This window comes from Sardina pilchardus, chromosome 4 (assembly GCF_963854185.1).
Source record: "Sardina pilchardus chromosome 4, fSarPil1.1, whole genome shotgun sequence".
Lineage (NCBI taxonomy): Eukaryota > Metazoa > Chordata > Actinopteri > Clupeiformes > Clupeidae > Sardina > Sardina pilchardus.
Window position 1 is genome coordinate 3,252,339 of NC_084997.1, and position 15,588 is coordinate 3,267,926.

The window sequence follows — 15,588 nt, forward strand, 5'->3', positions numbered from 1 at the left end:
GGTGGACTTTCTAACTTCTTGGATTGTAAGTATGCACGTTATTTCAAAAGTACATAGATTATTGTTTATTACAGACACCATTTCTGCAGTTATGTGTACTCCAAAGAAATAGAATATCAACATTATTTTATTCAAAATAGGTAGGCCTACGTTGTGCAGGTGTAGGGTAGGCCTACAGACCACCTTGAACAAAGCAAATGTACTAAAAACGCTAAAGTTTTTCTCTGCAGAAAACGCTATTTTAGGGACATTATTCAACTATCGCTAGATTCACGGGAAGGGATTCACCCAATTGGTATCACGATGTAAGGCATGACGGTATGTCAACAAGACGTGAAATATCAACATCACGTGCAAGAAGGTGGGCGTGTCACCCAATAGGTAGCTCGCGGTCACCTGCTTCTCCACAGCTGCTTTGGCTGAGGCTGTGTGTGTGTGTGTGTGTGTGTGTGTGTGTGTGGTTAGATATTGGGGTGTGGGTGGGTTGGGTGTTGTTGTGGAGGGAGGTAGGGGATCATGCAAATAGTTATGTTAGTGCAAATGAAAAGGGTTTTTTTTAGTGTTTTCAGAAGGTATAAGTGCAAGTGTGTGTGTGTATGTGTGTGTGTGGAGGGGGAGGGAGGGGATCATATAAAAAGTTATTTATTTTGTCTTCAGTTTTTTAGTTATTGTTTATGCTGTTGATCTTTTTCTTGCAAAAACGCCTGGACATTCTATTACATAAAACATTGCAGAAAATGTATAGTTTATGTTTTCTTGATGTTATTTCACACACAGCTTCCCAAGACCTGATGCTAGTGTCAGTTGGGTTTCCAGGGGATAATAAGATATTCAGAGGACTTGACTGAAATGTATTTAGAGATTTTGAAACCGGCTGGTAGAAAAAACAATATTGTAGCCTCTGTATTATTTTGGTTTTACATTTTAGTGCTATTCTGAGTACTGGATCATATTCTACAGGGTTTCAGCTTTCCAAAGAGTCCAAGTATGTGATAATAGGACAAACTATGAAGGAACAGTGCAAAAAACCTTAAAAAACCCAAAAATCCCCCCGAGGATTAAGTGGTTAAAGAACTCAGGATAGCTACCCATGGTAACGAGGCGCTACAATGTATTATGATTTTGTAAAACTCATTGCTGAAATAAACTCTTTGAAGTCATGACTTGAGTATGGTGTTTGTTGTTATTATACTTGAAATTAGACTCAATGTTCCAGAAATGTAAAATGTACAGAAATGAAACCTACATGACAGTGTAATATGACACTTCATGACATGTTCAAGAAACATCTCAGATGGTTCACTGTACTTGAGGTCAAAGGTAAGTATTTATGACACTGTCAGAAAACTATTTTGGTCAGTAATAGTTCTTTGTGACAGCTTAATGACAAGTCAAAACTGTACCACTGTAGTTGAGGTCAAGAAAACTATTCATGACCAATTCATAATGGTGTCATGACGGCCAATTGTTCAGGCTCATCACTTAAAAAACCTAGAAGATAAGTCAGGCCAAACACAGTTATACGTCAAGTTGTCAGAATAATATTGTAAACGGATTACATTTTCTTGCCTAATGTCAAGTTGTCATGACAAAGACACTGTCAAATAATGTCATCTTGCCTAATGTCAAGTTGTCATAATGATGACGCTCAAACAATGTCAACTTGACATAACAAAAACCGAATGACACATTATAACAACTGTCATAAACATCAATAATGTGTCATTAATGTGCATGACATGTGTCATGTCATTCTTATGACGGTTACATGTCACCCTTATGTAGACCCCTTCAAATAAAGTGTTACCGATTAATCAATCACAGAGTATGCAATTAATTACGTAGATTTTTTTTTTTAATCAATTGACAGCCCTAGTAGGTACTCACAAATACATAATGCTAGTACAATGCTAGTACATGCCAGGCACGGCGCCAGAATTCCAGTTTTGGATGGGCAAGACCAATTATGGGTGGGCCTTAAATTAAAATCGTTATCAAATCACTGTATAAGTATAACCTAATAAAAATGAAGGCTGAAGTTATACTTGCTGTTAGACCAAGCGTAAACGTATGCGCCCGTGTGCGACCTGCTGTGTCCTGAAACAAACTATAGCCTATAGCCACCTAGCATAGAGCAGAGTGGCTTTTAAACAGCAAGATCCAACATGTGGCTCATGTTATCCTTACTCATTTATCATTAATGTAAATTGACAAGGATTCTAAAATTAAAAAGACAATTGTTTTAAATTGCATTCAATCTTGTGATCATATATTGAAAGTCCTGTTCTTCACAAGTCAGTTTTCAAATATCGAAACGTTAACGACACATCGTTATTTGCATGAAAGTAATGCATTTTACGTATTTCCATGTCTGATACCGAAATCTGAAAGTCCAGCAGAAGCAAAATTCAGTGAACTTTAATCACTCGTCTGATATGAATGCTGCATGACTTACTGTTGCCGAGTCCTCGCATCTGCTTTGGGTAGCGATTGCTTCTGATGTCAAGTAACAATCATTTGGATATGTTGTAAAATATCAAGGAAGTTGTGGGATGTTTACATAGGAAACTGCATGTCTATTTTGTCCCCCATCCCGCTTTAATCCATGCGGACTAGGAGGTACGAACGAACAAAGGCACATTCCACTTTTGTTGATATAATTCCTGAACATAGCTAAAAATGCAATGGTAGCCTATTTGACAGAAAACAGGTGTACTGTCGGTTACTAGTGACAAAATATTAGCTTTCAGAAGGTCATAAGTATGTTTTTATTAGAGATAGCCATTTCTATGTATGGGCCTGTTGGTGACTTGTCACCTAATCACATTGCTGATTTGTACTTCACCCTCTAACATATTTACATCTGGACATCTCTGTTGTGAAAAGGATTTTTAAATCATTTGTGAGTTGAGTTGAAAAAATAGAACATTTACCATGTAGTACTTAATTTTCTGTAGAATGTCATCATTTGTCATGATGAGTTCCTTCGCTGTGTTGCCATCAGCAATGTTGGCCAGGATGCATAATGTCTAAAATGGAGAGATAACTGTCAAAATTTTACCATATTCAAACATTTATCAAAGCCAAGACATACACAGACACACCCATATACATTTGCCTCAGTAACTACTATTGCACTGATACCCAAAGACTGGGCAACAACCCACCTATTCCTTAGGCTACATTCAGACTACGCTTCTTTTATGAAGCTGCCAGTGTCCGTTTTACATTATAATCCTATGGAGTAATCGTGTTTTCTGCAGCTCAGAGCATCTTTTTGAAACTTCTCAGAAAAAAACACCCTACGTTAAGCAGTTGACCAACTACAAGCTGAGTAATAAGACGTTCGTAATCCATAACAACCACCAGAAATGGACACAGTATAGGTGGAGAAACTTATTATGATTATGAGAAATACTAGCATGTTAGCTTGCATTAACTTGATTAGCACACAATGTTAAGACACCCTCAACTGCTTTTAGGTGTCAGTGTTGTTTTTAATCGAAAAAATGCTTTAGTCAACTTTTAGGTAACACTTTACATTACAGATCGGTAATAAGAGGGTAATGTTATGGTAATATGTATGCAATTTAATGGTAACAATATTTTTAAACCACATATTACAAATAATTAATGTGTAATTTGTAGACAATTACTGTGCAATTACCATACATCAACCGACCTGTAATGTAAAGTGTTACCAAAAAGACAAAACAGTATTTTACAGCCCTGATACCATATAGTTATTGTGAAATTACCTTAATTATTTCATCATAATAACAGCTAACAGGTCACATTCTACCATCAAACTAACTACTACACAAAACTTTGACCATTGGGTAATTGTACCATAACACTTAAAAGTTACTATGTAATTTAGTCCTTCATAGCACCATCATGTATAATTAGAGAAATATTATGTCACAATAAGTAAATCCTACACAGGAAAATCCAATGAGATCCTTCGTGGCCCAAAAACATCTTTTCATCAAGTTGAATTAAACATGGCTGGTAGACTTTCCTTAATCCTGTTCACAGATAGTCAAACTAACCACACTGAAAACCTCCTTGGCCGGTTTGTTACAGTTTTGAACCATCAAATACTGGTGTATCAAAAACTAGTTGCCTGATCAAAACATATAAAAAGTAAATTGTTGTATATCAGGAAAAGTTCTATTTTTCCCCATGAGTGGCACAGGAACATGACATTTCTATTGACAAGTGTCAAGCCATGTGCCTATAAAACACAAAACCAAAAATGTTCATTTCACATATGTATAATGCCTTGACTGATACACAAAGTGAATAGTGCTGTAAGTCATAAATTGACAAATGGACAAGCCACAATATGAATGCAGAAGTTGCAACATGAATAAAAAAGCCAAAACAACACAAATATTGAAGACACAACACTAACACAAAATTCACAATTTGAATGCAAAAACCACAACACATTTATGAATTAAAAAACCTCAGAGCAGTAAAGAAAAACAATACTTACTATTATAAACCTAGCCTACTCTACCTCTGATAAGCTTTCTATGACATGTCACATCCACCCCTGCAGTCTATTGTGTGCAGTCACCAAGTGAAGTGACTGAATACAATTTTATTAAACACACAGTATAAAACAGCAGTGATTTTGGCTAGAATTTGACCTCATGTAGCCTAAGAGCCTAAGATTGTAGTGTGAGGCGCAACACAACTGTCATTCCCAGTTTGTGGCCAATGCAATTACCATTGTTGTCAAATGAATGACAATGAATCAAGAAGTATAACATGTGGCGAGACCTTAGCAAGAAGTCCCTAGCAACACAATGTAAAGAGACTGTGCTGGTGTACTTGGGTGAATATCCTTAGGATTCTTGTCAAGGGGTGCAAAACACGTCTCAAACGCGCCACTAAAACACGTCAGACTGTTTCCCATTACATGCGTGAAGAACAATGGATCAGTAGCCATGTGGAGTTAAATGGTAATGTTATTAGGAGAAAAAACACGATTTATCTGACTCCATAAGATGAATATTGTACCTCTAATAAATTGCCAAATAACTCGTTTGTTAACTATGGCAGAGAATGGCATGGCACACTAGACTTTAGAGATATGCAAACTGCGCGAGGAAAATTAACCATTTATTAGGCGTTGAGCCTTTGAATGTAAAAGTAAAGTAATATCAGTAATTATCCTTAAACAAAGGAACAAAAGGAGAAAGTAAACTTAACCTCATAACAAACAGTAAACTTGAACTTAAACCTTAACAAGTTACCAAGTTACACAGTTAAATACACCAGATAAAACAACGCATCAAATAATGAAAATAACAAACCATAAAGAAACAAAGAGATAAAGAGAGAGAAAGAGAAAGGGATAGAGAGAGCGAGAGAGGGGGCAAGAGATCAGGATGACCCCTTGCCCAGAGCAGAGCATGAATGGAAGAGTGAGCATCAGAGAATCAGAAGAAGAAGAGGCAGAGGTGAGAAAAATCTCAACCTTTAACCATCACGCAGGTCACCCCCGACCCTGTGGGTGTGGTGTGGGTGTGTCAATCACTTAAAGTTATCCAGTGTAGTTCTTATTCTACAACTATGTATAAATACATTAGATTGCAATGGAACCATGATCAGGCTGTTGCTCACATTACAGGTATTAATTGAAGACCAAACATGAATGCATTCATTCACAACATACAGTACATTTTACAAGTATTTCAGAAGTTGTCAATTTGACTTTCACTGTATAGATGGAGGAAGTGGTGATGGCTGCTTGATGGCGTGCCGGCCACAGCCAGCTAAAACAATAGCGAGCTATCAAAGTCTCCCATAGATGTAAATTAGCACCAAAAGGCATTCGTTTCTATTCTGCCTCAAAGGAATGTAAAAAACCTGGCCTTACATTTTTATTAAGTCATTTGAATATTATTGAGGCAAGTGTTACTGTATTCAGGCTATGTTTTAGATTGTAAGCCCCAGTGAAAGCAAATAAAAGATCCGAGATCCAGCCGGTTTTTGATGCTGAAGAAAGTAGTCCGGCAAGTTTCTGGGGTCACGAAAGTAAAGTGTTTTTCTTCTCAAAACCATATGCGTTCAAAAGAGTGATATATTTGCACCACAAAAACGTTGTCCAGGAAAAATTCAAACCTCGTTATCACTTACTTATTTTTCGCGATTCCTATCACTGCGCGCTACTGACAGCTGGACAACGTTTTTGTGGTGCAAATATATCACTCTGTTGAACGCATATGGTTTTGAGAAGAAAAACACTTTACTTTCGTGACCCCAGAAACTTGCTGAAGAAAATAGTCCGGCATCAAAAACGATCAAAAACCGGCTGGATCTCGGCTCACAGGACGCTGTCGGGGGGTAAGTCAGTGCTGATGCACAACGTTGCTGACAGGGAACCCATATAACTTCGTGTCTTAAAACCCGAACTATCCCTTTAACTGGAAAAAGTAGCCTGGACACACCCTAAATGCACTTAAAAACACACCTTTACCCGGTGCAACATTGCGCCAAGCACGATGCAAGTCTGGTTCCTATCTTATGCACCTAAAGCAGTGATGGATTTTTTTGCCATGCGCTCCAGTTCAGTTCCATTACGACACTCACAAGAACCATCTAAAGCAAAAAACACAAGTACAGCTATTTTAGATTTAGGCGCACTGTCAGGAAATGGAAGCAGGCCTTAGCCCTGGCAATGAGTGAATATATATCCTTCGAATTTGTATTCAGTCATTCAAACATTATTGGGGAAGGTGTTTTTTTCAGGCAGTGTAACCCCTTGTTGAATGTATTCCCTGTAATGTCATGCCTCTCATCTCATACAGTTACCTCCATAAGTATTTGAACACATGCTAAAGTTGACTATAAAGAGGAATATAAAATCATCTTTTGGAAATTGATCTTAATGCCTTAAATGAAAAAAAAAACACTTTAAGGACATCAATTTTCTTTGTGAATGAATAATGTATTGTAAATAAATAAATGTTTTCCTTAAAATACAGGGATCATAAGTATTGGAACCCCTATGCTAACCCTATGTGTTAAATTCCCATAGAGGCAGGCAGATTTTTATTTCAAAGGACATTAGTTTATATTTCATGGATCCAGGATACTTTATTAGGGTGCCTAGTCTCATTGCTGCCCTGGCTCTGCTCAGCACTTTTTTACTAGCTGCAGTGTGTGGCAGTGTCAAGTTGACAGTTGTCTAAACATGTCCCGTAATGTATGTAACCAATCACATTGTTGTAAACAGCATGACTGACATTTTGCCCTCTGTTTACTTCAAGACAGGAGTGCAACTTTCTGTGCACCAGACGCAAGCAAACTGCGGTCTTATTAGTGGTGGTCAGAGGCATCGTGAGACAAAATAAAACGTGGTGCATTTCTAAGCAGGTAAGAGAGATAACTATATTGTGTGATAATTCTGCCAACAATGATGTAGAACCATGGATTTTCTCAGTTTATAACATGTGTTGTTTTAATGTAAACCAAGGTAAAGTTATAATTTGGACTACATTACTGTATTAAGTATAGACCTACTTGATAACATATAGCCTGCCCCCTTAGAGTCCTCTAGTTCTGTACAATATACTAGTGAACCATAGGCTGATATTGATGCTGATTGAAGAGGTTGCTTGAAGGTTTGTAATATCCTCACTCTTTACTTTGGAGTGAGGATATTACTGTGCCGAGTCTAAGTGCTCCCAATTGTTATTCCGTCACACAATATAGTTATCTCTCTTACCTGCTTAGAAATGCACCACGTTTTATTTTGTCTCACCATACTTGGTCGTGTGACTACTCATAACTGTATTTTAAAAGGGAAAACACGGAGGTATTTGGTCGCTTCTAACTTCATCTCTGTTTGGATCCTAATGAATGAACTGGGCTAGCTAAGTGCTATCAAAGCAGCGCCCCGCGCCAGAGCCAGTGAGTGCACGCATTGAAACGTGAGAGGTATGTATCGACTCGTCTTAGTTAAGGGAATAACATAATTTAATATGAAAAAAGTGTTCCTTTAAGTTCCAAAGAAAATCAAATTGCACCACTCCCCCTCCTTCCAAAGTAACATGTCCTACACCTCTCCTCCTAAAATAAATGGTAGGCCCTACTGTTATAGGCTACATCACTGGTTTTACAAGTACACACACTGATGTTTACCAAGCATGTGTCATAGTGAGATGGCTATCCCATTCGAAATATGTTCTGAATGACATTGGGCGCACGGAGGTGAACGGCTGGACAAATGCGAAATGACAAGGTGCTAACTAAACAATTTAGTAGACCTAAGGTAGACAGGCTTTGTGGTTAAAATGATGAAAACCAGTAGGCTAGTCTGCCACAGCTAACTTCAAGCACAGTAGCCTAGACTAGTTCACACGCGCAGAAATTAAGTAATTATCAGCATCACGAGATTGCTGTCATTATCGGAAAATACTGACATGTCAAACTGGACGCGAACGTGAGGCAAAGCCAACAACAAAGCAAACCAACAACTTCATAAACTAGAAAAGCACTCAGAGAGCGCAGACATCCGCCTGTATTGTTCTTCCTAGATTGTCATACATTTGAACCTGAACTGTTCAGATCGCCACCACGTGGCCATACCATGCCATTACACCGCGGAGCGAAAAACTTAAACGGCTCCGGAATCCCGACGGTGTTACAGATCCCTCCCAAAATGTAATAGTTTCTTCCTTGAGTCATTTCTGACCTACCCTGAAAATCTCTTGCTAACAAACAGACAAACAAACAGAAAGACAGACAGACAGACAAACAAACCCCGATGAAAACATAACCTCCTTGGCAGAGGTAATGATGTCTTTTTAAATAAATAATTTGACCTTTACTGCTTCATGGCTTCTGCTAAGAAACAAATAGTTCACCACACACATCGAACTTGCATCAAACATTCATCAACCCGCCTGCTTTCACTTTCAATGAAATCTAGAACATTGTTTCTCAACCTTTTTTCAGTCGCGGCACCCTTTACATGATTGAAAAATCTCAAGTCAACCCAATTTTATGTACAGAACGGACAAGGCTTGCGGAGTGATATGAATGAAAGAAGCACCAAACCCGTTGTCATTGTTAGCAGAAATACAGAAACAGAAATAAGCCTAACCCCCCACCCCCCAACCTAAAAAAAACTTAAGGGGATCTATACGAATTGCGTGGGTCTCATTTTCAGGCCTAAAAAAAATAAAATCCATTTAAAAACGTACAAATCACAGCCCTGGACTAGGTTAGTATATGGATGATGGAAGAGAATGACCTACCTGCTCCTTGATCTCCACACTATGGTTGCCCTCCAGGATGAGTGTCACTGCCTGCATGATTTGCTTTCCATGTGAGCTCATAATCTGGTCTATGTGCTGGAAGACAAGCATTTTGAAAAGGTGTCAATGTATTTGTGTCAGGAGTTAATGTATTAACTCCAGTGTTAATGTATTTGTGCCCCCATCCATTTTTGTTAATGTTTTGCCTAGTGAACCGAACTAAAGCTTTGTAGGCTAACAAGACATCTACATGTCTATATTTAATCTTAAACCTCAGTCTATACTGATACTGCATATTGTACAATTGCATAAAACAATACATGTTCCTCACGTGACCTGGCAACACTGCTGCCCCATGGCATTAGTTCAAATGTTCAAACTCTGAGTCCTTGCTTGCGATTGAGAGTTTGAACTACCTTTTCTAGCAACACCAAATCCAAGAACGACTGAGCGAACTACCAAGGTTCGGACGCAAGTTTTCCTACAACGCCTTCTAGAAACGCACCCCTGATGTGTGAAGCTGCTCTTGGGGGAAGGGTAGTGTCGTGTTAGGCTAAGTATTTTTTTTAAAACAAGGCTATACGCATTCAAAACGACTGCTGTTCAGATACGTGCCTGCAATATTATATTGGGTAGCCTAGTCTGTTCATTGAATGCTTAAACAGTGCTGTGCAAAGAATTACACAAACAGGCCTACATAAATTGGCTTTATTACTGCTTCTTCAGTTATGCTTCTCTGTTCAGGATCTACAGTGAATAGAGTGACAAATATTAAATTAGGCTAAAACTTCACTTGTACAACAAACATCACTCAGTAACACGACGAAGCACACAGCACGGAGCACGAAGCACTGAGCCAAAACGCTTCACACGGGATTCGAACCCTGGTCTTCCACGCTCCTGTCTGTGATTCAAACCATTGAGCCATCTACTTGAAAAATCACTTTGTTGAACAAAGGTTCAAAGCTGTGAGCTATGACCGCTACACTCGGACAAAAGACATGCAAAAAAATATGTTTTGCACATACAGTGGGTATAGTAAGTATTCACACCCATGCTAAAGTTGACTAAAAAGAGGAATATAAAATCATCTTTTGAGAATTGATTGTAATGCCTTAATTCAAAAAATGAGTAAAAATAAAACCGTTGAGGACACTAATTTTCTTTGTGATTGAAGAATGTATCGTAAATAGATAAATGTTCTTCCTTAAATACAGGTTGCATAAGTATTCAACCCCTATGTTAAATTCCCATAGGAGCAGGAGGATTTTTTATATGTTTTTATTTTTAAAGGCCAGCTATTTCATGGATCCAGGATATTATGCATCCTGATAAAGTTCCCTTGGCCTTTGGAATTAAAATAGCCCCACATCATCACATACCCTTCACCATAGCTAGAGATTGGCATGGTGCTTTTTACAGTTAGCCAATTAGCCTTTTTGATGCTCATTGAGCTCAATGCAAATCAAACAGGCTAATAGGCTAACTGGAAAAAGCACCATGCCAATCTCTATCTATGGTGAAGGGTATGTGATGATGTGGGGCTATTTTAATTTCAAAGGCCAAGGGAACTTTATCAGGATGCATAATATCCTGGATCCATGAAATAGCTGGCCTTTAAAAATAAAAACATATAAAAAATCCTCCTGCTCCTATGGGAATTTAACATAGGGGTTGAATACTTATGCAACCTGTATTTAAGGAAGAACATTTATCTATTTACGATACATTCTTCAATCACAAAGAAAATTAGTGTCCTTAGCGGTTTGATTTTTACTCATTTTTTGAATTAAGGCAATACAATCAATTCTCAAAAGATGATTTTATATTCCTCTTTTTAGTCAACTTTAGCATGGGTGTGAATACTTACTATACCCACTGTAAGCATTAAACTGGATTCGATCCCACAAAATCAATCCATGTATTATTTTCTCCAGCATGATTCGCTATGTACTGAGCCAATTTAACCTCAGCAATTAAACGATACAATTAACTATAGTAGACCACAGGCAACATCCAGGAAACACTGTACTTTTGTTGTACTGTAGGCTATATTTTTTACCATTTGCTGGTTTCAATAATTGCTGTCAGAGCCAACACACAACCAGGATTATACCCAAAGGCCTGGATTCATAATTGCATAACATTATTATTTATCAGGATATTTTGGAAACTACCTGTGCACCAGGAGGGAGCCGTGTTCCACAGTTTGAGAAAAAAAGTCTATATGGAATGAGAAAGTGCAAATGGTGCTTTGGAAAAGGGGACACAACATGGCATAGATCACCAACTGGAAATAGACCTTTAAAGATGACATAGAAAGGATAAATTGAGTATTGCACTGTGTTCTCTGATGTTAAAATAGTATTAAACTTTGATTCATAAAAAATAAACTCAATTGCAATTTTACAAGCCCAATTAAAACCTTAAATTTAGGCTGGGTATTGAAATGGTCCATTTGACTAAATGGCGCCCTCTTTGGCAACCACAATTGAACTTCAATGGCTTTGCAGTATCTGACATCTCAAACAGGCTTTGTTCTAATTCGCCCATTTTTTTGTGGCTATTTCTAAGTTCAAAATGTTCATATGAAGGCACAACCATGCCTCATGTTCATAATAGCTCTTTGGTTATGCACAACCTCTCCTAATCCATGAAAACCAAGACAAAAATGGTTTCCATTCTATGTCTCCTTTATTAAAGTTTGCCTTCAAAAATATCCAAAGCTGCCATCTTTGCCCATATAATAGAAGCTATCTATGGCAAGTTGCACTGCAGGTAAATAAAAAAGTTTACAGTCTTAAAGTATTGAAGATCACAAAACCGATGGAATGCCTGCACATGTGCATTGTTAATTCCGTGAAGTGAACTTTCAATAGGGACAAACATTTTGATCTAGATGATGTGCACATTATTTATGAGATGTGTTTTAATGTATATTCCGACGATGCACACTGTTTAATATTCTCCTGTTGCAGCTTGTTACTGTAATGGACGTGTAGTGGAGCAGGGTAGTTAGCTTGCTGGGTAGTAGTACTGTGGGATATTAGTTTTGGGTAAATTGATATTAAATACATCATGTTTTAAGAGTGCTTTACCTGGTTTGGTTGGCAGGAGCAGTGGCAGGAGCTGTGACACGCCTGCCTCACTCATGCCTGAATTGTATCCTTTTCTTTTCCTATCTTTCAGGGTATGCCATGTCCTTTGTAAACTTGTGATGATTAACACCAATGGTAATTGTGTGTCTTGTCGTTTAAATGTTTGCCTTTTTTTGCGACTGTCCTGAGGTAGAGAGGCTGTGACGTGCCTGGCTTGCTCTATGCATTACAGGTCGGTTGAGTCTGTTTACAACAATACAACGCAGAGATTTAAGGAGGGGAGAGATGATCTGATACACATAGCACTTCCTCCCTCAGCGATTTCTATTTTAACATTTTGTCCTCAATGTTCCTGGATCTCTCCAAAACATAAGGCAACTGCCTCGCAACCATCGACTGCTCAATCACTTGCCATAGTAAGCATGTTTCAGATGATACACAATTATACATTTTCATAAAGCTTGATGAATTAGTCCCATTAGCCAAACTTGACATATGTCTAAGTCAGATACAAATTTGGATGACTAATAACTTCTTGCTTTTGAACTCAGATAAAACAGAAGTTATGGTTTTAGGTCCTACAAAAGATTAGGGATATCCTGTCCTCATCACAGGATACATATAGTGTATCCTGACCTCATTGACAAGCGTTAAAAATCTAGGAGCTATATTTGATCAAGAACTTTCACTAAATAATCACTAAGAAAATGAGCTAGGGCAGGGACTCGATTTAAAACATGTATCTAATTAATTAGAGGCTTTGTAATTAATTAATCGAAATTTAATCACATTTTAATCGCATATAAATATTTGACCTGAGAACAGTGAGAAGTAATTTTTTTCACATGGACTTTTAGTATACTATTGAATAATGACTGAATACATAAGCTTAAGCAACAAAAATATTGTTTAATTTTGTTCAAGTCCAACAGACCAGTGCAGTTTTTGCCATAAAGTGTAGCAATACCATATTTAGAAAAATATAGTACATTTCAGAAATTCAGGTAGCCTATAGGGTTTCTCAAACTTCTTTACTCTGGGGCCCTGTGATGTTAGGCCTTGGTGTTCCAAGGCCCTGCATAGGCGTCTGCACACCCTCTGACCATAACCCGACCATCACCCCCCAACTTCCGCCGCCTGTCACCATGTAGGCCTACGCCTTTATAGATAGATAGATCGATACTAGATAGATAATTTATCATTATTATTATTATCATCATCATTAGCAGTTACTAGTCCCTACAAAAGAGGTAAACCATTACCAGCCATCAACCATCTCTGTGCCTGTCCCTCATCACACCTGAAGTCACATCCCTCTGACTGCCCTACCATCGCCATTGCCATCGCCATCCCTATGACTGCCCTACCATCGCCTGCTGTGGTTCCCTGCCTGAATCTTTGGCCCACGCATCCTAGCGACCCATCACTTTCCGAAATAACTAATGGATTACTAATGGACAATTTATTCCCTACACTGGACTATTTGAACTTTCATTGTCATTGTAACTTTCAAACTACAAATAACTTTACTGTAACTGACCCCAGGCAGATGGGTTGGGCCCTTGAGTCGTGGATCTGTCTGAGGTTTTTTCCTATATGTATCTCCAATTCTAGGGAGTTTTTCCTTGCCCCTGTTACTCATGGGCTCTCTTTGAATGTTTAACACTCTGTAAAGCGCCATGAGACATGTGTAATGTTTTGGCGCTCTATAAGCGAAATTAAATTGAAAAATTAAATTGAAATTGAACTAGTAGTAGGCCTACACCAGCATAACATTTCTTTCTATTGCTATTTTGGGTCCTGAGATGGCATATCAAGCATCTGCATGGCTATGACAAACAGGGGTCTGAATACAACTTCTATGAAAAATAAGGAGGTATGATTGATTATACAGATACAGTGGGTATAGTAAGTATTCACACCCATGCTAAAGTTGACTAAAAAGAGGAATATAAAATCATCTTTTGAGAATTGATTGTAATGCCTTAATTCAAAAAATGAGTAAAAATCAAACCGCTAAGGACACTAATTTTCTTTGTGATTGAAGAATGTATCGTAAATAGATAAATGTTCTTCCTTAAATACAGGTTGCATAAGTAATTGACCCCTATGTTAAATTCCCATAGGAGCAGGAGGATTTTTTATATGTTTTTATTTTTAAAGGCTAGCTATTTCATGGATCCAGGATATTATGCATCCTGATAAAGTTCCCTTGGCCTTTGAAATTAAAATAGCCCCACATCATCACATATCCTTCACCATAGCTAGAGATTGGCATGGTGCTTTTTTCCAGTTAGCCTATTAGCCTGTTTGATTTGCATTGAGCTCAATGAGCAGCCGCGGCCGAATGGTGCATCACTCGAAGAAGGCAGAGAGGGTTGGCCGGCGGCGCGATGGTAATCTTCTCGCGCAACCCGTAGATTGAGAAACACTATGTTTTGCACTGAGGTGATACTTAAGGCTCGATGTGCTGCGGTGATATGCGAATTCCTTGTTGCATAGCTTGCACACAACCATGCTCTTATTGATGCTTCCATCCATTTGTTTATTGTAACTAAATTTCCCATCCACGGGGCCAACCAACGCGGTCACATCAGCTTCTTTGATCATGTTCACTGTGCCACTGTGGTTTGTTGTTGTCTGAACCGAACTCATGCGCGTTAGTTGGCGCTCCAGTATAATCGGTCTGTCTGAAACTCATCCAGTGAAAAACGTTCCGCAGTGCAAAAATAAATAAGATTAAAATGCGTAAAAAAAATGTAATTTTGTGTAATTAATTAATCTTACTTAACGCATTACGCATTGGGTTGAGCCCTTGAGCCGTGGATCTGTCCGAGGTTTCATCCTATATGTATCTCCAGTTTTTCCTCGCCCCTGTTACTCATGGGCTCTCTCTGAATTTCTGAATGTTTAACACTCTGTAAAGTGCCATGAGACGTGTAATATTTTGGCGCTCTATACGTGAAATTAAATTGAATGTTTCCAGGATAACGACAACAGACTTAATCAGTGTGAGTTGAACAGAGACGTTCTAAATACAGGCATGCAAACTGGTCAGGGGTGAAAAAGGTGAGACTCTTCTCCGACCCCCCCCCGAAAAAAAAAAAAAAAAAAAAACATGGAAACAAATCTTCCAAAGTGTGAGGGACCCGCTTTCTTTCTTTCTTACTATCTCTCTCTTTCTCTGTGCTTATGTACTTATTATGTATTTA

The 15,588-nt window shown here is 38.3% G+C and overlaps 1 protein-coding gene across 1 annotated transcript in view; it reads right to left on the reverse strand.

Moving 5' to 3' along the window:
• Positions 1-15,588, reverse strand: part of armc8 (armadillo repeat containing 8) — a 134,240-nt gene that overhangs the window by 17,449 nt on the left and 101,203 nt on the right. The window contains exons 18-19 of the mRNA XM_062533766.1: positions 9,279-9,374; positions 2,934-3,029 (exon numbers count right to left, since the gene is read on the reverse strand). Coding sequence (XP_062389750.1) covers positions 2,934-3,029; positions 9,279-9,374 — 192 coding nt within the window. The remainder of the gene's footprint in view (positions 1-2,933; positions 3,030-9,278; positions 9,375-15,588) is intronic.